The 23,896-nt window shown below is 35.8% G+C and overlaps 1 protein-coding gene across 2 annotated transcripts in view; it reads left to right on the forward strand.

Moving 5' to 3' along the window:
- Positions 1-23,896, forward strand: part of ADAMTS19 (ADAM metallopeptidase with thrombospondin type 1 motif 19) — a 130,237-nt gene that overhangs the window by 37,581 nt on the left and 68,760 nt on the right. For both annotated transcript variants that reach the window (XM_038125015.1, XM_038125016.1), the window contains exon 7: positions 8,221-8,264. In XM_038125015.1, the coding sequence (XP_037980943.1) occupies positions 8,221-8,264 (44 nt within the window). The remainder of the gene's footprint in view (positions 1-8,220; positions 8,265-23,896) is intronic.

Here is a 23,896-nt window from a genome sequence, read left to right on the forward strand (position 1 = left end):
CTATATCTAATATAAATCTTGCCAATTTCAGTTTAATGCCATTCTCCTTTGTCCTGTCACTGCATGCCCCTGTAAAAAGTTCCTCTCCAGTCTTGTTGAAGGTCTGCTTTAGGTGCTGGAAGGTTGTGAAAAGAGCTCCTCTCTTTTCCAGGCTGATCAACCCAAACTCTCTTAGCCTGTCTTCATAAGAGAGGTGCTCCAGCCCTCTGATTGTTTTCATGCCTCTTGTCTGGATTTTCTCCAGGGTTGTCTACAATTTTTTACCTGTCATTTTAAATACAATTTTTTGGATTAAGTCTGTGATCAATTTTATGGAATTTGAGCTAGAGAGAAGGGAAGTGATTGGTTAGATGTCAGATAGTCGGTTATTGCTGGAGCCAGAAATTAAAGATCTGTTCTTCTGATGTTTTTATTTTTCAGTGGTATTATTCTCTAGACTGTACTGCCTCCCACCTGAGAGCTGCTTTAGCTGCTCATAAATCATACCAGAGCAATTTTCTGACTGGGAATGTTTTGCTAATTCAGGTTACCTCTACACATAATCAAATTTATAGTATAGCTAACACCATGTGTGGCTCTACACGTCTGTTTTGTTAATTCAGAGTCTCATTCTGTTTTGCAAGCAGAGAACAAGCTCCTGTGTCATAACTTCCATTTGGACAGCAGGTCTGCTTATTGAGAGAAATTATTTTGTTTATACAGATGAACACCAACTGCTTGCTGTTTCTAGAGTAAATGTGTGAAGTTTTGAGTATCCAACACATTCTGTGGCAGCCCTCCTAAAAGTTGCCACATCTCCTCTTTTGTCTCACATGATAATAGAACAGCAAGAGTTCTTTGTAAAAGCTTTCCTGTGTGCTTTCATGTGCCAGTTTTGTATAGTAACCAAGAGTTAGAAATGAAGTATTGAGTGTTCTGCAGAGCTAATTTTTAATGCCTAAGTACAAAGAGTGTAATGTGGATGTTGTAGAGATTGATATTCAGCAGCCAAAGGGCCATCATAGCCTTTTCAGAAAAAAAGGTACTTTTTCAAAACTTACTTTTGCATTTGTTCTGTAAGGAGGAAAGCAAAACCAACTTCTCCCAACAGCTTTCTCTGCTGCCCAGCTAGACTGTAATGATGCGTATGTGCTACCAATTCATTTCAATTTACTTTGGCCCTGTTTCATGGTGTCAATTTTTGTTTCATTTCCCTTTAAATTGGCTAATTTTGATGAAATGATATCCTCTTTAAAGTAGGGTGCCATGAAGCAGAAGAAAGGCAGTAAGAGTGTGTAACCTATTTAGAAGATTACTAGGGAGGTCGGATATATGTGATAATTAAGGTAAAAAGTGTTTTAAGGACTGTCTTGATAAAAATACCTGTTTTATCAAGTAAGTTTTACTGTATTCACAGTAAAATATGTTAAAAATTAGCACAGTTACTACATAGATAGTATCATATCTATCTGATATAGATACAGTCTATCTATAAACAGTATCTGTCTATAAAAAGATAGATAATTTCCCTGAGGAAAAAAAATGCATCATGTTGCATCAACATCCTCCTTGCCTTTTAAGTTACAGGGTCTGAATGTGCAGAGACAAGCCCTGGTTTTGGTGGCCCCTAATATGACATTACTTGTTCCTATATGCACAGGTTGCTTGACCTGAATGAGGTAACTGAAAGTAAGGCAGGAAAAGGCCTGTAGAATTCCCACTTGTTCTGTGATGGTGTTCAGGTTCTTACATAGCCTCTATTACAAATTAGGTAATGAAAGCTTTGAAGTTTATAAATGTGTGGTTACAAAAATTAGGCAGAATTTTTCTTTGCTTAAAAATTATGCATTTTGCTACTTCTCCAGTGCATCGGTCAATCCATTGTGTCGCAGTGGTTTGTAAGAAAAAGTGTGGGAAGAATAATACAGAAAAGGACCAAGTTCTTTATTCTCCTTCTCAGAACTGATATTTTCACATGCCCTTATGACAGAAAGTAGACCTCTGATTCTCCTCATATTCATCAGGTAGTGATATTCCATGTTAATAGTGTGCACCAGCCATTTATTCCTACTGATCTTCAGTATTGGAGATCTCCTTGCCCTGGGTGACACATAATTGGAACAGTGGTGTTAGGCACTTTCACTCTAAGAAAGTGCCTTGTTCTATAAAGTACCTAATGCCGTAAACAGCACTTAGATTTTATAAATATTGTTTCACTCCAATAGTTTCAACCATCCAGAACTCTCCCCAAAGCTTAGACAAGATCTTTTTAAGTGTTGCTATTACCTTCCAGTGAACAGAAGAAATGCAGTTATTTTTCTGACTTTGATTTTTATTACCTTTCTGAACCAAAAATAAATCCTCAAGAAAGTTAAAGGAGGAAGACTGTGAAATATCCCTGCATAAATGAAACTGATATTACAGGGTCACCCCAAAAGCCTGGAGTGTTTGGCAGTCAAAATTGCTGAAACATATTGAGATAGAGATTGGGTTATTAAACTGGTACTGCTGTCCTTAAACTCCTAGTGAATTTCAGCTTTGGAAAAGTGAATTCTTGCAAATGCATGGTGAGAGATGAGATTATTCTTAATTTTGTCTTCATCACTGTAACTTCAATACTGCCAACTCTCTTGACCATTTTGTACTCAATTTATCAACTCTGTTGATAATTTGGTTTATTTGACACTACCAGCATGCATCAAGGAAGTTCATGAGACCATGAGACTCTCACATGGCCTTTCTGCTAATTATTTAGTTCATTATTTAATTAATTGGATTGCAGGTGCAGAAGAAAGCAAGGAAACCTGAAAAAAATATTTAAATAAAAAGTTTAGTCTTTTTTTTTTTTTTTTAAAGCCAGAATCTCCTGTAAAATTGAAGTCCTGTATTTTTACCTTGTGTATTTTAAAAAATCCCACTAATTTTAAGTTGTCTTATGCTTGTTTGGTTTTTTCATTTTTAAGATGTTTGAGTCTGTGAAGTGATAATTCTTGTAATAATGGGTGTGGGAAAAATTTGCGTGAATTTACCTTTTGCTGTCAGCTTACTCTTTCAAGCTCTAATAATTAGGCTGCGTACATTCCATTCACTAGTACAGGTCTGTTCCATAGGAATACATGGACTTAAACTGAATTTAAAATCTCTGAGGATCTAGTGCGAGACCCAAACACAAAATTCAGACAGTTATTTTTACTTTTTAATTTTCTGGTGAAAATTTTCTACCTTAAGAAAGGTAGGCAAGTCTTAGACAAAAATTTGAAAGAAAGGAAGATTAACTGTTTAGCAGTTGATTATTGACACAGTTATTTACTTTCTGAATGGACAGTTGGACTTATTTCTAATTTTTCTTACTTCAGCTTTCAACCATACCCTTTGCACCCTTTGTTGCTGAAATCTGTTGGAAAACTCCTCCCTATGAAAATACTGGTAGGCTGTGCTGAAGTCACAACTCTTTGTCTCAAAGTAGTTTACAGAGGTTACTCTATGTAATTGTTCTCTCACTTCTTTCCAGACTTTTCCACTTTACAAAAGTACATTTTTTTAAGCATGAGCACCAAAAGTGGCCACTATATTGTGTGGACAGAGATAGTGGTATCATTTTGATATTTTCCTGTATCTTTATCCAAGGATGCTGTTCCTTTCTACTGCCTGGTTCCAAATACTGATATTTTGTTGTTCTTTCATCTAATCAAGTTGGGAGACCACTTTTGGCTACACTAGAAGAAAGTTTACTCAAATGAGTTATCTTTAAAGTTTGTTCTGTCTTGATTGCTATGTGTATGTATCAGAACGCATTTAATTTTTAAACTTTACCAGGAATGCTTCTGTATTTTCTTCTGCATCGGGGTTTAATGCTAATGCTAAGTCTAGGTTCTGTTAGGCTTCACTTAAAAGCACCTTCCTTGGATTCCTAACTACTCTGTATCTGTTTCAATATGTTAATGATACATTCAGTTCAGCTCTTTGCTAACTTATCACGCTTCCAAACTGTTGTTTTTCAGTCTGACAGAAATGTGAGCTTTATAATATAACAATAATAATATGATTATTTATATCACCCTTTTTATTCTCAGTTCAGCTTTAGAGAGCCTAAGTAATCTGTTAACCATTTCAAATAATTAAATATATTATTTCCTGTTTTTTTTCTAAAATATACTGACCAGTACATACTGATGTCTTTGAGATTTACCCTCAAAATAATAAACAGTTTCTGAAATACCATTTACACTAGTACCATTTTCCATTTATTTTCATTCCCAAATAAATAGTAAATAAGTAATTTTTCTTGTGGTTCATTAACACCAAAATAATTTTTAATTTAATTACTGTCATTAAAAGTGCATTTATTAATTAGTACGTGTGCTTGGTTTATGTGTGAGAATTATTTCAGAATGTCCTGTTATGTGAAGAGACAAGAACATCTTCAGTGTTGTAGTTATTCACTTTGCACAATGCAAGTGAAGGAATTTGCAGTTTAATGATAATGTCACTTGTCACACTTACCATTAATTGCAGCTATTCCTTATGAAAATCTTATGATTTGATGAAACTTACTACTTGAGCAATAAGCCTCAAAAATTTTGTAAGCCCTGGAATCAATAACAGCAGAACTTAGACTGAAGTTTCAAGCAGTCTAACTTCTGATGTTATTCAAGATACCTACATTAGAGAAATCAGAGTAGAGTGCAACCAGAATTAAAATCTGATAGACTGCCAAAATCTGTTACCTGTCCTTTTTCTTCTTTTCTCCAATCTAGCATATGGAAAGAAGTGATACACCAGCCTGAGTAAGAAATAGCTCTTTTCAATATTTTGACTTGACAAAAACAAGTATTAAATTTATCTAAAATGATAAGTTACTGGAAATTGTTCACAAAAAATAAGTCTGACTCTTAATTTAGTCTTCCTTTGTGTCAGAACTCAGAATGTCCCGCAGACATTCTCGGATGTTCCAGACCCAGGTCAAAAGCATCTGAGACCCTGGCATGCAGCCAGAAACCCCTGTGGCTTTGAATCTGACCCATGGAACAATTTACCAACTTTGCAGGAAGAACAAGAAGTCACAAAAGTTTAGATATTGTAGTAGAAGTAGTCACGAAGTGAAGGGTAGGATTTTTGAGTGCTGTACAGGGGGGTTTTAAGCCTTGTACGCAGGGGTCCAAGTTTTGTACATGGGGGTCAGGAGTTCTAAGATGGAGGGACTTGGGTGTGTCCTGTCCTCTTTCTTTCTCCTTCCTAGCCTCCATGTCTTTGGTGATGTTGGCACTCACAGATTGGTTTAGAGTAGAAAGTCACCATTCAATATAGATAGTAGGTATTGGGGAAAAAGTATAAACATCTAACACGTAATGTGTGATATAAAAGATGGCACCAGCCCCCTGGGAGGGCAGTGTGCCTTTGTCTGAGCTGCTGAACGGGCCACAGCAGTTCAGGGAGAAGAATCTTTTAGATAACCAACAATAAACAACCTTGAGACCGGACAACAGAAGACTACTGAGTCTTTCTTTGAAAGCACGGGTTGGAAGAGGGACTTTTCCATCTTTCAGGGTCACCCCAATCTGGGGGTGAGACCCGACACCTTTGTTGTTCTTTTTGTCTTCTGTTGTACATACCACCTACACATCAGGATTTATTTTAACAAAGACAATGTACTGAGATACTTTTTATTTAGAAAAAGTAGCCTTTATGTGCTGTGAAGGTCTTTCCTAATTCTATATGTAATGGACTAAAATCTATTACCTAAATATAATTTTATGAAAAAATGCAGTAGTGGTTATCTGTCCTTGCTTACAGTCTGTTTCTGGGGTTAGCCAATTCATTGAAGTGCAGAATTCAGGCGTGAATAGCGTGAAAGCTCCTCTTTTCCTTCACATGAGTAAGGACCTGCCTGTTTTCTCTTCCATGTGTACGAAAGTAACCATTTAAAATAATGGACATTTTGTGCTGGATACTGCTTGGAATACCCATACAATGGGCTTTAACCATTTCTTGCTTTCATTGACAGACTCGGTTACCAACTGGTGCCACTAAAGCTTCTATACGCTGTAACAGTAATTTTAGTATCTTGGCTCTGCTTTGCTGAGAGAAAGGATGAGAAGGAGGAAGGCAAATAATCTGTCTGAAGACTTAGAGTGTGCTTTATTTTTATGAGAGTCACTGGTAGGTTTAGCTAGAACTGTAAATCTTTACTAAGGAGCCTATGTATGTAATGCATTCATATTCCTGGAAATTAAAGGAGGCATTGCATTCCTTCAACGTAAGTCGGGAACTAAGAATGGTTTACTGTATTTCCCTCTTGCCAAATCATGGCAGTACCATTTCCCCCAAGTCCCACAATGAAAGCCTGAATGCACAACATAATCGTAGTCAGATTCAGCCAAGAAGTGAAAACAAAAGAAAAACAGCTCAGTAAGTATATGAGAAGAAAGCTATTACATGAGCAGAAACCTCTTGGATATTGGCAGTTTTAAAATGTAAGATAGTATTCTTTTACAGTTGAAGATATGAGGATATGACCTATTTATTTTCTCTTTTCTTTTTTTTTTAACTTTTTATTACATCAATCAATTTTTATGGTGGTTGTGTGGGTGTGTCTGGAAGGCAATCAATGTCCTTAGATTGTCTTTACACATGTTCTCTTGCTTCACCTCAAGTCCCATATTTCTAATCATTCTGTCATGTTGCTTAACAAGACAATAAGTCCCTTGTGTCACATAGCACAAAACAAAGAATTATGTTACAACCCAGTGCATTAAAGCAATTTCTTGCAGGTTTGAAAAAATAAAATAAGTTTCTTCTGTGTCTGATTATAGTTTTTTGTTTACCACCTTTTGCTCAATTTCCAGGGCCCTTTTGAGTGTATTCCCAAACTGTCCTGATCACTTTACTCACAACTTTATAAATTTATAGCACTGCTGTTCTTCTTCTTCTTGTCTATGGAATTATCTGGTAACGGTGACTGGTTAATTAAAAGCTATTTAACCCCGTGCATCTATCTGTGTGGCCCTTAACAACTGTCAGAAATTTGCCAACCTCTAGAACTTGCTTTTGGATCTAAATCCCTATGTAGAAATAGTCTGTGGGAAGCAAAGAAACAGCTCTTGGAGTAGTTACGCTTTGTAAAAAAATAAGTGTCATTGTCTTTCATTTAAAACACCAAACAATTCCTGCATTTTGTTCCTCGAAAATGGGTGTTTCTCTGTATGTATATCATTATCATTATCAGTCTATGTGTCTTATCTGTGTACCTTCATAGACAGAATATAAGAACTAAATTTCTCTGATTCATATGGTCTCTCCCTAAAAACAGAGACCCTTACTCTGTGGCACAGCAGAAACCCTTTGCAGAACTTCTTTGTTTGTTGGGTTGCTATATCTGAGGTTCTTTTGTTGTTTTTTCCCCATTGGTTCCCTCCCAGCCTTGCCGGTTCATGCATACCTCAGCAGCCCTTTTTTTAAAAAGTAAAAAAACAAATGAACATTGCTTATAAATATTCCAGTAAAAAACAAATTTCCCTTTGCTCTTTTAATAACTTGTCGTGTGTCTCTGAGAAGAAGTAAAACGCGTGTGAATTCAAAATGAATCCCAAGCAGATATTTAAGACACAATTGAGATATTTATTCTCCTTTATGCAATAGAGCAGTCTTATTTAGAGACCTGTGACTGGACTAAAACATGTGTTGGAGATAGAATAGTTAATTTTTGTAAGTCTTTCACTACTATAACGGGATACCCTAGAAGAAATGCTTCTTCTAATTTTCCTATTTATGATCTTAACCATTGACTTGCTAGAATAAAAACTTTCTGACTCTATTACTGATCTAAATGCTGCATTTGAAACGTACGTAAGTCACTGGAACTATCTTCATTTTGAATGAAAGGGTAATACTAGCTTTACACTTGTTACTTTTCAAGATGTTGCTTTTCAAGACACAGAAAAAGGAAAAAAAAAAAAACAAACCACAAAACCCAAAAGAACATAGAAATTAGGTGCAATGCAATTTGAATATATAGTACATGTTTTGTCACCTGACTATTATTAAATGCGCTCTGAGGATAAGCTGGAGTTTAAGTGCTCTGTGTAATCCCGGCCTTTGCCTCCCCTTGTTCTTTGTTGAGATAATGGTGTTCTGTATTTATTCATTGAGCCGTAAAAAATGTTTCTAAATAGGTTACACAGTTGTTAATGGCTAACAGCTTGACTTGCTTAACATTTTTTTTCTTTCATCCCCCAATTCTAGGAAGGATTTCTGTGTACATAAGGATGAACCATGTGATACTGTTGGTAAGTAAATAAACATAAGAGACTGTGTATAAACTACATAATAAAATTAGTTTTATGTAAGTAGAAATGTGAAGCTAAAAGATGATAGCAAAATCAGCAATGGAAATAAGTAACTAGCTAAAATTCAAAATACATGCTTAAATGCTAATAATACTGTTAGATTGGTGTACACTTCTAGCAAAATACTGCATTTTAATACAATATTTCTATCTCTTTCATAGATCAAACTTTAAAACCTTTTCCTTTTTAGTCTCACTGACTAATAGAAAATTGTTTTACTATTTTAAGTTTTGAATATGGGACTAAAAAATTGTGTTTATGATTTTTTTTATGGAATCTTTGGTGCAAATAATATAATTATTTGTGTTTATGATTTTTTTTCCTGTTTCATTTCAGTTGCAAAGATTTGAGGGTAATTCTTATGTAAACTGTATTACCTCACCATTTGCTATTCTTTTTTCTTTTACTGCTGTATCCCAAGTGTATGTAAGTTTATCTGTGGGATGGCTACCAATAAAAAAGCCTTATAAATAAGAATGTAATGTGTTTCACAGCAGTAAATGATTAGGAGTTCATGGTGTTCTTTCACTAATTGGTATACTGGTCTTAGATGAATTCTGTATGAGTGTTTCTTGTTTGGAGGCATTTATTTTTTACTTACTTGTGCAAAAATGCTTACTTCCAGCTGAAAGAGGAAGCAATGTGACAAGAAGTCTTCATCATTTTATGCTGATCTAAACTGAAATTTAAATCTGGAGTACTTCCAGTATATCTAAATCAGGATAGGCTGCTTCCTGAATTTCGGAATTGAAGTGAATATATTCAAGGATTTTTACTGAATGATGTTTTTTCTTTGGCTGAAGCTTGGAGGTGGTAGAAGAGCTATTTGTCTCAGAATAGAATTTTAAATTGAATAAGATTAAACTTACTCGAGTGTCACTAATTAACAGTTCTGTGGTGACCAAGCTGGGATGAAACTTGAAAATATGGCAGGCTATTAATTGGTAAGAGCACAGGAAGTAAAGAATTGTAACTTAATGTTGTCTTAATATTGATAAGAAAAATGAAGTAGAGACCTTGACTGAATGATCTGGCATATTGTGGATTGGCAGTTGTAGAATTTCCCATTCTCTGTGTTATTGTTTGGAGGCTTCTTTGGGAACTGAGCCACATTTTGTATATATAGTTCTTTCTGTACAGGTAAACTTGTGCAGGAAAAGCAAAGGTCATTATTTTCCCTGTGTTTCATCATCTCTTTTTTAAATTTCAATCATTATTTCCCCAGATGAATATTTTACCTTTCAATAAATGTAGGGCATCATTTCTTCCATAATTAGTTATAGTACTGTGGGTCCATGCCACGCTCACTGTTTAGAAGATAATTCTCTGAGGGTCTTGTCCACCATCATTCTGGAGCTCATCTAAGGAAGAGTGTTGAAAAACTTTGCACATTCCTCTTGAAAAGAATTTTAAAAGTTTTCTTACTGTCAGGGATATATTATGTCAATTATTTTAAGGCTAACAGGTCTATAATGCCAAATTGTTGAAAGTATGTGTAGAAGGTTGCTTCGTTTTGGTACCTACTCTGACTTTTTTTTTTTCCCTAGGAAAAGCAAAATATTTTAGATTAGATCATGAGTAAAAGTTTGTTGAAAGGAATTGAAGGGCAGTTTGATCTTCCTATATTCATGCAACAAGTTTGTAGGCAAAAAGAGACAGTATATTCCAGAGATGTATCACATGCTGTAAATTACAGAATTTGCCAAAGATGGTAAATGAGAAATGCTAATGTATTATACAATTTCCCTATGTCCAGACCTTGCGTCACTTTCCCCTCTCTCAAAAAGTCCAGAAGAATGCACAGTACAGACTCTACCATAAAAAGAGAAATAAAGCAATTCTCTCTGAAATATTAATATAACTGTACAGGAATGGGAGGCAATCAAAGTGATCTTTGTAGCACTTTAGGCTATCCAGAAATGAAAGTTATGAGAAGAGAGCATGTACAGGACAGACCTCATTATTGGAAAGGGTTGTCATGTTGGATAATAGTTCTTTGCAGTGATGGATACTAAGCAGACGAATACTGGATTTATTGTTTTGTCATTACATGCCAAGGCTCACACTCTTCAGTCTGCACATGGGTATCCTCTTAACCCAGAGAGAGAAAGTGCCAGTATTCTGTTATGTAGACGAAGTTCTCATGTATTTAGGTGGCAAATAACACACTTTTCTGTACTTCCAGTCTTGTTCTACAGAAAGTAAAGAATTTATGCGCTCTTCAAAAAGTACTTTTTCATTGTCTTTTAAAATAACAATGATTTATATGAAGATTTAATGGTTTAAAGACATAATTAACTAGAATGCTGTTAACCAGAAAAAATGTTTACTCAAAATCAAAACTATATGACTAACCTTCCTAGAAATACACTGAAATATATTTCATTAATGATTTTGAACAAAATGTATGGTGATAATCTTCTAAATATTGCTTCATAAAAGCATTTAAGGTGGAAAAATGCAAGATTTTTTTTCTATAGTGATAAAAACCATTATTTGCATTGTTTGTCAAAATATTGCATTCTTAGGGGAAAAAATAATCCATCTATCTTGTAGACCAAGTATCATGGAGAAGAGAAGGCATTGGGGAGACCTCATTGGGGCACTCCAGTACCTAAAGGGGACTTAAAAAAAGAAGGAAGAGGGGTTTTTTATGCAGGCATATAGTGTCAGGACAAGGGGAAATGATTTTAAAGTGAAAGAGGTTAGGTGTAGACTAGGTATAGGTAAGAAATTCTTTTCTCAGGGGGTGGTGAAGCCCTGAAACAGGTTGCCTAGTTGTGGGAGTACAAGGCCAGGTTGGATTGACCCCTGAACAACTTGATCTAGTGAAAGTTTTCCCTGCTCATGGCAGGGAGGGGTGGAACTAGATGATCTTTAAGGTCCTGTCCAACCATTTGGTGATTCCAAAACTCATTAATACTTCATATTTTATAGTTTTGCAAAGTAGACAGAAAGAGAGGAATGATTTCAGGAATTTTATTTGATTTCCCCAAAGTGTCTTGAAATTTAGGAAGTAGAATGTATTTATTTTATGCCTTTCAATATTAAGTATTTCCCTATTGTTAGAAATGCTTTTAAATCTCTGCTGTAGCCAGGAAGTTGAGGGTCTGTTTTCTTACTTTGTAGTGTAAATCCAGAGTAACTCGGATAATTGCTTTCCTTATCTAATGCCCTGTTTCTGTGTAACATTAAGCTAGACTCTCATATGGTATCAGTCAGCTCAGGTCAATTGATTTCTGCAAAGCTATTCTGGTTTCAGCATTGCCAGTTGTTGCAGCCACTGTCAAATTCATTCTGGGTGGGGAACCACAAAACAATTGTTTTAGGCTGAAAATTGACCAGATCCGAGTGTTCTTGCACTTCCTCTGATTGGTTGGCTGGTTGACTGCAGCATTCTTTATTCTTTTTGCCCCTCCTGTTCTGCTCATTTGTATGCTTTCTCCCACTTATTCCTGCACAGAAGTGCTCATATCATACTTCTCCCTTGATTCTCACAGTTTCTCTGTTGTTTAAAGAGAGGTTTCAGACCTTATTTTTCAGTATGGTCATTAGGGACATACTGTGATTACAACAGAGGATTTCTCTGAGGGTGGAAAAATGCTTTTATAAAAAATAAATTAAATTTAGCTAATGAAAAGATTGTGTTAGAGATGTAATTGTCCAAGGTTCTTTTCCCCAAGAAGGCAACTGGGTTTTGGCATCATATCATGTTTCTCCAAAGCAAGTTTTGGTAACTTAGTCAGAGGAAGCTACCTTCTTAATTTTTGGTGATTTGGAATGTTGCTCTTTTTCTTGGCCTGATGAGAGGTAAAATTATGAGTGTAGACATCCCAGTGAATTTCTAAAAAATTTAAGAAGTAATTCAATTGTTGGTTTCCAGAGAAGTCCATTGCAATAGAATCAGCACAAAATGCAAACTGGAGATTGCACATGCTTACTGTTTTTGTGTGCAACCCTTCTGGTGTTATCATATTGAAGTAGCAATGATTCATAGGGAAAATTGTTATTGGGATATTGCAAAAACCTTTACGAGAGGAAAATAAACAGATATTTTCTCATTGAAATCAACAGATGTTTTCTCAACAAGTAGGCTTACAAGCAAACACAGAAAGACTATTTCTTGAAGCAAGTGTAAGCACATTTTAATTTCTCTTCCTCTTGTCTACATTTTGACTTCAGCAATCAAGTTAGTGACTCTCTGAGGCACATTTCTTTTGCATTAAATTTGTTGTTTGCTGCTAGCTAATGTCTTCTGTGGAAACACCGTACTAGAAAGTTCTTAGAGTGCAGTGTTACAAGCATGGAAATATTCTAAAATGATGCTTGTCTTGTATTGGGATCAGTTTGGGGCCCTGTTAATCTGCTGAAACTCAGGCAGTGACTTCTTCTGGTTTTGGTCATTTATTTTTAGATAACATTTTCAGTTAAAATAACAGCTATGAAAATGTGATTCTATCTAAACTGTTTGCGAAAAAGCATTTTCCAATAAAATGCAATCTCTAAACTGAATTCCTCTAAAAACTTGTCAGATTGTTTATGGGCATAAATACAGTATATAAAAAAATCTTTAAATTTGGTAACACCTGGTGTTGCAGATACAAAAAAATAAAAAAAAAAGGCAGAAAATTAAGACGCCATCAGGTCTTTATACTGGTGCAGAGGAACTCAATGACATGGATACAAATCATAACCGATGAGGAATCAGACAAACATCAGCACAATAAAGATCACAAACCAAAATGAAGTGAAAGAACATATTTCCCATCCAACTTAGAAAAATACCAAAGATAGATTTATTTACTTTTCTTTCCTAATATGAAAGCTATAGATCTTTAATATAAAGAGCTTGGAGTTTTCCTCCAGACTTTTACCTGAGGGACAAAGGTTTAGACCAGCCCTATGCATTAAGAGATACAATAGAAATCGGGAATTGAGCAGACTATCCATGTCCAGTGAGGGTTAATGCTGGAAATACTGAAGATGAATGCTTAGGGCCAGTTACCAATGCACAAGCAGCCAAAGAAGTTGCACACAAGACAGGCAGCAGCCCAGCTGAAGTAAACTGAAGAAGTCTGTTTCCCTGTGCTTCCTCATCTGAATCCATTCATCTAGCCTCCCTCCTCTTATCCAGACTACCGCTCCGTTGTAGTCTGGCACAGCTGCCCTCAGCCTAACTAGCTGGTAACAGTTTGTTGGGAATTGCTGTGAACCTCCTCATGCTGAGCTGTGTGCTGGACTTCCCCAGGCACTCAATGCTGCTAATTCAAACCTAGTTCAAGTGCCTGTGGGCTGCAGAACAGGAGCCCTTGAGACAAAAGCCATGCTGTCAGGGTTAGTCTTTGTTAGTTTTTGTTTTTTGCTTGTTACTTCTCTTCTGTTGAGTCAGTTAGTGAAGAAACACTCTTGCAGCTGTTCCAGATCAATATTGTGGGTTATTAAGGTGTTGTCACTTGTGGGGTATAGGAAGGTTTCTAATCAGTCAAGGCAAACAGGAATCCAAAAATCCCACAGCCTGTCATTTATGGTATGTCCTAAAGTTGATGTGCATTTTTGGAAACAGATGTTTCCACAAGACAGGTAAAGCTGAGACTGGGGTGTGGGCCACGACTGCTACCATGTAGGATGGAATATAGAACCTATGTTTAGGTACTGCTCTGCACATAGCAGAATACAGTTAGTCTTGCAGATAGAAGTACACGAAGAATGCTTAGAGAATGAAATAGTTTAAGGTTAGAAAAGTGAGTCTTGTAATATTTTTGCAACATCTAGGTTTTTTTTAACATTTCAGCATTGCTCACAGTCTAGTTGCATATTGGTGAAAAGTGTTACATTTTAAGTAACTGAATATTGTATGAGTATATACAATTTTAAAATTCTGTTGACTAAGGTTACTTGTACATAGAGATGTACACCAGCAATTTTTTCAGATATTCATCACTAGTGTAGTTAATTTGCTTGGTTTTGTTGTGAATGTTACTGTTCTTGGTGCCATAGGGAATTCAGAGTGGGAGGAGGGCAGCTGAATGACAGATTGGATGATGAGAAACAATTACAGCAAGTTTCTCCCAGCAAAGGCATAACTACAGTCTGCTAAATTTCTTAGGTCTTAAATGTTCTCTGACATATCTCCAAGCTTGATGCTAGACAATATTTGCAAAAACAGCAAAAGCATGTTAAGCTCTGTGTTTTGCTCTTTGAATTGATTTGCCCCACTGAACAATAGATACTCTAAGAATGTATCCTATGTAAAGGAAAGATTTTTTTTCATTCATGTCATTCTCTGACATTCAGAAAACTGGGCTCACAATTTAATCTGCAGAAGATTTCCTGTAGAAATTTCCAATGCCTAACCTAATCTTAAGCCATAACCTTTACAATGCATACAATTTTGCATTCATGCAACATTCTCTTTTCCAGCAAAATCATAATAATAATAATAGTTCACAGACTTTCATAGAGAGGAGCACCTCATACAGTGAGAGCAGGACCATCTTGTAAGTGCTTTTATAGAAAAGGTAGCCAAAGAGATCTCACTCAGTTTTAATTTCTGGACTTTCATTTTTTCTAAAAGAAAAGCATGGTAGCTCAGATGTGTCAGGGCCTGCAAATGCCTCAGTAGCTCTATTATTCACATGTGACTTCTGAACATTGATTTTTTTCTTTAGAAATGCAAAAGTTCCCTAGGAAGTGATATCCATTCAATAGTCCAATGTATCTAGTATATAAGTACCTTTAATACACAAGATTTAAAAAAAAAAAAATTGGAAAATTTTTACTTCTACAGCCTACAGAATAAAATTTGGTTTTGTCAGTGAGTTACATGTCTGTAAGTACAGCAAAACAGATCCTAATTAATTTTGAATTCCAATAAATGAATCAAAGCAAAAGAAGTAAAAAGAATTTACCTCATATGTCGTAAAACATCAAATTAATTATGCATGCTTGATGCAGTTTCTCAGTAATGCAGAATGCTGACTACACTACACGTGCTCAGTCATTACATCCAGACAATCCTCAACTTTATTCTTTTTATATTAAATTCAGTTCTGAAAATTATTAAGCTTCATATTTCCAGCAAAGCTCTTAAGTTGCAGTCCTATCTTACCTTGCCTCTTGTCTTACTGAGTTGGAATATGACAAGACTCCAGTGAGACCAGAGAGATAAGTCTTCACATCAAGATATGCAAACCTTTGTTTTCAAGTGATGTTGTAACTTCAGACACAAAATAACTGGGTTACAACACATCAGATTGTTTAATTTTCCAGTGCTTTATTTAAACTGTTTAAAGCTTAATTAATCTCAACAGCAGTAGGGTGGCAGAGAATGAATCTGTCTGAATGGACTCATGATGGCAATTTCATAATCACTGAGGTTTTAATTAGTGACTCTTACCATACTTAAAGTATTTTTCTTCATTAAATGATTTTCTTCATTAAATGATTGATCAAGGACCTGATGCAGGCAACACCTTTTTTTTTTTATTTTATGTTATTTTACTTTGAAGTAGTTAACCAATGTATTTAGAGAGCTGAAAGTAATGGAAAAGGTATTTTCTGTTTTGTTTTTCAGATTATACTACAGAGGCCACTTACTGCTTTCTTCCTAAGTATGTGTTAACAGTCTGTCTTAGGAAGCAGTAGGGCCTTTGAGAGTGTTTAGGACGATGGGAAGGTTAATTTTCATGTCTACATATAGTTTCAGATCTTTACAATGAAGTCTTTGTAAATGTTAGATAGAGCTGAGAAAATCCATGACGTTCTGTACTGAACTTCCATTAGCCTCTGGATGTTCTATTTCAAGGTATATTTGAGGCTGAAACATGTTGCTCATTTGATGTGCAGGATAATTTTGTGTATTTTTTGATAATGTTGGTGTGGATGGTTGTCTTTGGTACTATGTATTTGTATAATAGCTGTTTATTTGTGTAATAGTTCAAAATAAAAAAAATAAATGCACTGTTGTTAAGATAGTATTAAAGGTGCAATCATTCCTTGGTTACTAAAGAAATAAACTTTTCCAGATAGATGTCTGCCTTGAAATGTCTCTGAGATTAGACATTATTTTTTCCTATATTGACATAGTAACTATTGGGTTAGACCTATATCTAATTCCCATTGCACATTCCAGTTCAGATTTAGTTGTGCTCTTTCTCATTTAGTTAACATGGGATCATTGTTCTTAACATATGTTTAAATCCGAGTGGATTCAGCTACAAGATCAAGCTCTGAATTTGGCTCTTGACTTGAGTGAGGGGTGGTGTAATACACCTCAGTACCATCCACAGGTCCTTGTAATTTCATATTCTTTCTGTGAAAATGCAATAAAACTTTTTCATTTTCTACAGATTATGCTTGTTCATCTCTAAGTATGGTTTTAATTTTATTCTGTTTTCTGTTGAGTTTCAACTTATCTGAGGTATTTAAAATCCTTTTCCAAAGGAATTTGAAGTATAGAGAGATGTAGTACATGTAAGAATTTTAACATTACACTGAATAGCATTTAAAATATTTATGTTTCAACCCGGAACTTCAGTTCAGAATTTGGTCCATACACAAAATTCCTGTGTCCGTCAGAAAAAGGCACTCCAAATTAAGGACAAGGAATCCTATGTATTATATGGTCCATATTTACTATGTGTTAAAGAAAAGAGAAGGAAATTGCATGGTAATTATCACAGTAATTTGTGTCTATCTTGTGAATACTGTGTACTTTCTAACTTCATATGGGGATCCTTTGCTTAAGCGTGCCAGATACAGAAGTGAAAAATGAGTGAAGCCTCTGAGCAATACTGCCATGGTACATAAGAGATTCTCATGCCAAGGGGCATGGGCAGTGAGACACAAAGCAGAGGACAGAAGTGGGCGTGGCTTACTTAGGATTTTTCACCAGGAGAAAATTTACCATTTTTGCTAAACAGATTGCAAAAGATAAAAAACATGAGTGATTTTGAGACCCTCTCAATGCATTAAACAGTGAATTATATTTTGTGTCACTCTATTCATTGAAATTGTTGAACAACTGAATCAGGTCCAAGCAGCTGTGAGCATTTAAAAATATCTTTCACTGTCTCCTGGATTTTTCAACTTCAGTACTCATCTTTTATGGTTTTTTTTTTTAATATGAAAAATATAAAATCATATGGGTTGGAGCTGTAAACAATCATGCATCAATAATAAGTTACTATGTATGATATAATACCAGTATATACTCTGGATTAGTTTGTATAAAGAATAGTTCTTCACTTAATGTGTCATGCATACAATTAAATTTAAAAAATAAAAAAAATAATATGTGCAGTCACACATTACAAAATAAATGCATTCAAAATATATGGCTGTAAAATATTTGTTTCCTAGCTAGCATCCATTTTGCTAATATTATTCTTGTGTTTGGCTTTTCATAGATATGCTTGTGTATAGTATCTTTATCCCTTTAAAAGAAGCATTTGCAAAGTTATGCATGAATAGTCAGCCTTATATAGTGTTGTGCACTAGGGAATCCCAGTGTTTTTTAGTGGAAATGTTTTCAGAACAATGTTTTCAGAGTGGCAGGTAGCTCCTTGCAACTAATGCATCAGTTTCTGCATCCCGTAACTATATAATGGGGGGGGGGGGGGGGGGAAGCAGTGTGATGGAATTAGATTGTAAAAAACACATCTATTTGAAGAGTAGGATTGGAAGTCCATGGTACATGAGTCCTTTAACTGAAGAGGCGACAAAGAGAGTTCCACATTTGTGGAGAGAACTGCAGATGATCTATCCAACTGCATCTAACTTGTAAAAACGCAAGGAAAAGTGCTCCACAAAGGTCAGCAGAACAGAACAGAGGGATAGGGCCAAGTCTCACTCTTCATTTGAATGTCTTTGGGAAGACTTAAAGTTTGAATCTGTTTCATAGCTCCCTTTTGTGGCTTTTAAGTGGCAACAAGGGTTTTGGGGTTTTTTTTTGTAGTTTGTTTTGAGTCTATACTGAAGTTTTTATGTTCTCAGGGTGGTAGTACCCTCCACTGAATAAAACATCAAGTAAGTCTTCCTTTTACTCTGACTGCTCAAGCAGGGGCTAATGCTGCATTCTAGTTCTCAATTACATCTTGCAGACTTTGCAAAGGTTATTTTGGGTTATAATGGGTACCCTGGAAGACGAAAGACCTGATACTCTCAGTCTATTCAGCTTGCTTTCATTGAAATCAAACTTCCTGAGAATCATACCAACAAACTCCAGGAATTTATGAACTGAAAACTGTTTGCAAGAGCATTGTCCTAGTAAATATGTGCCTTCTATTTTTGAATGGGCAAATACCAGATATAAATCATCCAACACTAGTCAGGCTGTTTTAAATAAGTGTTCTGGAAGGAAAAATGCAGGTCTCATAATATTTTTTCCTGTTATCTGTTTTTACAATGGGAAAATTTATTTTTAAATGATCTGAGGAAAAATTTGTCCCTTAAAAGAACTTCAGAGAGAATTTTCACTTTCAAGAACTCCTCTCTCAAGCTTTTGTGTGGCACTATTAAACACAGATAGCCACTTACATATTCCAGATGTTCACAGTGGTCCCACTTGCTTACTGATAGTTTCAAGAGCTACTGCATGCTCTGAAATGAGATTCGTTTCCTGCAACTGAACAGAACTTGACTCAAGCTGAAAACAGCAAGGAAGAGAATATGTTTTAGAAAAGGCTACTTCTGTATGGATGCTGTATAAAACAGTATTACTTTTTTTTTTAATTACTTTTTCTTTTATCTTTGAAAGAATACCCTCTATGGGTATTCTGCATTCATGAGGGTCAGAATTCTATGGCCAGATTCTATTAGATATTCCACACAAGGAGTGTTTAATGTTTAAAACAAAATGTACTTACCTGAAGACATTTGATATTATGTGGGATTTTGATTTAGCAGAATGATATGGCAATTTACTGAAATCAGTGTAAGCCATTGTGTAGCCATTGCAATACACTGTGGGATCACAGTACAAATCTCATTCTCACTATTGGCCCTCATATGCTCACTGTCATGATGCTGAGCATCCCCTGGGAAGGAATATGTGTGTTAAAGCCTACTGAAGCCCATTGCTCTGTTCTAAGTTCATTTTGTCAGTTATTCAGTTTTTATACTCTCCTTTGAGCTGAGCTACATATGCACTTAGCACTTGCTGGGCTGGCTAACTCAAGAAGCCATTCACACTCTTGTGATTAACTCAGGCATAAACATTTCCACAAGCAGTTAATCCACTGAACTGATGTAGGCATTTATTTAAAACTTGCTTTCCAGTCCCTCTTGGGTTCAGTTTTCTTTGCAGCAGCTGTGATCAGTCATTCCCTACATTCTTTGCTCAGCTTCATAAGTACATCACCCTTGCCACCACACTTCTTTTAGGGGTTTCCTGACCAGAAACCAAAAAGTAACTTTTTTTTAATAAACAGGTTTATGCAAGAAAAGCAGGTTTGAAAAAGAAAAATTAAAGTTGAACTAAATAAAGAACAAAAGAGAAGGAAAAGAAAAGTGAATATATGTATGTATGTATAAGCATAGAGACAGTCAAATGAATATCACACAACCTTCATAGCATGTGCATCTTGTAACACTACACAAGTGTAGGTGTCAGTCTGGAGTAGTGATGCATGCAGTCACAAAGGTAAAGAAGTAAAAGGGAAGTGTATTCTTTGGTTTATGTATTTCCCAGTCATTGTGACAATCCATTTATAGCAGTCTTTCCTTAGAGTCTGTGTGGGAAAGCCTGAAAGACTGCGAAGCAGCATTGTCACATTGCCCACCTTTAAAGAAGATGTAATTGTAGAGCAAGTTGTAAAACAGAAAGCAAGTTTGAATTGTTAAAATTACTTCCTGTGGTATACTGCAGTGTTCACTGTCATCCATCTCACCATTTCGTAGAGTACAAAAGGCTTTTGTTGGTGTACATAAATAGTTTTATGGTAGGAAGCAGGCCCAAACTCATCATCTGGGGCATGTGATAATCATTAAAAGTAAGCTCTGGATCTCTCATGTCTATCCAATGCATCAGTGAAAAGCATATCCTCAAGATGAACTTATTTATGCCTGTATTTCGTAAGAGCTGTTCTCATGCTAAGCTTGAAACCTGTTGCTGGCTCTTTAAGTAACAAAATTTCCCTTAGTTGCAAAATAAGTTGAGGTGTCTTCAAAGTCACATCTTATTTGATTGTATACAGCAGTTCCATGAAGGTTTCATAAGGCACTCTTATAATTTACCCAGGTAATTTAGGAACTGAAAGTCTTTATTGTGTAAGTCCTAAAAATAGACATTTCTACTTCTGTCCAAATATTTAATTTATAAATTTAGATCAGGATTCTTATTAATTTTCTATGCCATGTAAAACAAACATCTAGAAAAGTTGCTTATGAAAATTATGCCATGAGGAAGTTAAAGTAAACTGTTTCAATTTCTTAGAAATGTTACATTTGTTTTTTCTTTCATGTTTGTAGTATGACAAAATATGAATCGAAGAAAATTTTTATTGCATTAAACTTCATATCCAATTTTTCATATTTTCTTCTGATTAGAATAATTTAGGACCTCTTTAATACTAATTATATACAATCTATTCAAGTTGGGCTTTTTTCTCTTTCTAGATTACAGAAAGAAGGTGAAATGAGGAGAAAAGGAAGTTGTGACTTTCCCAAATTTATTACTTTCTGCTTTTCTTTTAACACTATGCAGTTTTCTTTTCCATCTGTGTCTTTTCCTGTTCATGCATATTTTTATGGACAAGTTTTCCACTTGGTGATTTTGCCTTTAAAAAAAAAGGGGGGGGGGGGCAATTAGAAGATTTTTAAAGTGTACTGACTGTACTCAGTGACCATGTTACAGTGCGTTATGGCATTAAATATTTTCCTTTGCATTTTTAAGAAATTTTTATATGTGGCTTATTAGTTAAAAAAGAAGACATGGGAATTATTTGTCAGTTTTTACACTGGAAGAAAGTATCCTTGACTTCAGAGCTGCCTTGCTTCATAAACTGGTTGGAATAGTGGTAGCCTGCGTATGCTTTCATATGGTTTGAAGCATTCTGGATAGTTCACTAAAGAAACTGACAAAAAGAATTGTTCACAGATATCAAGGTACTGAAAAGGAAGGGAAAAAGAAGATGGAAGTATAGACAAGGTAATGCATATTAAGAAAAATGCTAGTCTTCAATCTATATGTGAGAAGTCGGGGGCTTTGCTGCCACTGAGGAAAGAGATCAGAGAATGGTAAGGGCCAGTTCTCTGAAAATCCAAGAACTGTTAGGGTTGGAAGGGACTTCTGGAGATCATCCAGTCCAATCCCCCTTCAAAAGCAGGTTCACCTAGAGCTGGTGAAAAAAGAAACGTCCAGGTGGGTTTGAATGTCTTCCAAGATAGAGACTCCACAACCTCCCTGGGCAGCCTGTTCCCGTGCTCTGACAATCTCAATGTAAAGCAGTTTTTCCTCATGTTGAGGTGGAATTTCTCGTGTTTTGGTTATGGTCATTGCTCCTTGTCCTGTCACTGGGCACCATGGAAAAGAGTCTGGCACTATTCTCTTGGCACCTGCTTTTGAGATGTTAATATTCACTAATAAGATTCCCCTCTCAGTTTTCTCTTCTCTGGACTAAACAGGCCCAGCTCCTGCAGTCTCTTCTCATAAGAGAGATGCTCCAGATCACAGATCAGCTCTGTGTCCTCCACTGCAGTAGCTCTTTGTCTTTCTTGGGCCCAGAAGTGTACATGGCACTTGGGTGTGGCCTCACTGGAGCTGAGTAGAGGGGCAGGATTACCTCACTCAGCCTGCTGGCAATGCTCTTCCCAATGTACCCAGGATACCATTGGTCCTCATGATCAGCTTGGTAAACGGAATGTTAGGACTGAGCAGGGAAGACTAGAAAACCACAGCAAAATCATTATATTTGTCTTTTATTAACCCATGGTACAATAGTAATTTTGACTACATCCACTTTTGTGGGACTGTAGTAGTACAAGAGTAAGTAAGGTTTGCAGTGGGACAAAAGATGTCAAATACATGTAAAAGGCCTCTGCCAGAGAAGTTGCTAAATTCACTAGATCTTCTCAGTTGATCATTGCAATTGCTGACAGAGGTCTAGGAGAGCATAAATGACTTTGAATAGATGAATAGAACTTTGTGTTTGAGTCAGAACACCCTCTCTGCAGTCTTCATAAAAAGAGAAATATGCACTGTTGTAAGCAACTACACTCTGGAGTTATTTGCCATGACATGTGATGGACCCAGATAGATGCAGGTAAGAAAGAAACCCAAATTCAGAGAAAAAAATGCTTTCCTGGCTGTTAAAGTTAACTGTACCGATGCAGCCAGCCTTTAGCTCAGGGCATCCCTGCATCCCTTGTCAGCAAAGACCAGGAATGGGCAGTGGGGAAAATTTACTTATTGTCTCCTCTGTGTATTCATCTTGGAAGAAATGTTTTCCATGTGGGCAGGATTTTAGAAGAAAATAACTATCTACCAGCACTTTTTCCATCCCATCCCTCTAACAGCATTTTAGAGGCCTGTGGACCCTTCAGAGGGTGCAAGAACTAAAAACCGAAAACTGTGTAAACCCACATTCAAAATTTAATTTTGCAATTATGACATGTATACACGCTCTCTATTTTTAGTCTTTTTTCCTGCTCTAAGGATTGAAGTGCAGCAGTTTGTTTCAAGGTGTAAGAATAAGCTCAATAGTCTATTCTGAAACATAAAATCATGCAGCTATTAGTACATATAAATTAGTGGAGTTATTGATGTTCTGCTGAAAGCATGGATTTTCTGAGATGTACATAAATAATAAAATAACAAGAGACACTCATGAAATTTAAGTTACATTTGGGAATAATGCAACAGAAGCTGATTTGATTGTATCCCTTTATTTTTTCTGATGTCTTGCAGTGATGTGTGTTTGTGAAGATATGACACACACATGTATATTTGCCCTCGCTGTTATATCTCTCACTTAAAAAGAGAAAAATAAATATTCCTAGGCTTTGCATTTTGTATTTGAGATTTTTGGTTGTTAACTGTTTTGTTTTGATTACTGCCATGGTTAAGAGCTGCTGATTCACAGACAACTGACAAAACTTGTTTTTCCTGGAAGTCATCTGTGACTCTCTTCAGAACAGCTTGTGCTAATTAGACTTTGAAGTGTCCACTTGGGGGAAAACTTTTTTTTCCTGCTTTTTAAAAAAAGCATCTTGTCTGCTAAAAAAATTTGTTTGATTACTAATCAAGTGCAGTTAAATAATGATTTTTGTGCTGACAGGCCCATTGATTTGCCAGTTATTTAAAAATATTTTTAAAGTACTTATTACTGTAAAATATTTGTTTGTGAATCAAAAGCCAGATGTACTTGGGCTTTAAATTATGCTTCTATTGTAGTGACTTGTGAGTTTTGTGCACCGCTGATAATTCAAATAAAGATCATGCTATTGGAAGTTCTGAATAAACTCACGGCTAATACCATGACAAAAAATCTTTAATATCTTGTGAAACCAAGGAAGTTCAGAGGAAAAGAAATGTAAGTGGGATGAGTAAGTAATTTGGGCAGTTAGAGTTCCAG

Source organism: Motacilla alba, chromosome Z (assembly GCF_015832195.1).
Source record: "Motacilla alba alba isolate MOTALB_02 chromosome Z, Motacilla_alba_V1.0_pri, whole genome shotgun sequence".
Taxonomy (NCBI): domain Eukaryota; kingdom Metazoa; phylum Chordata; class Aves; order Passeriformes; family Motacillidae; genus Motacilla; species Motacilla alba.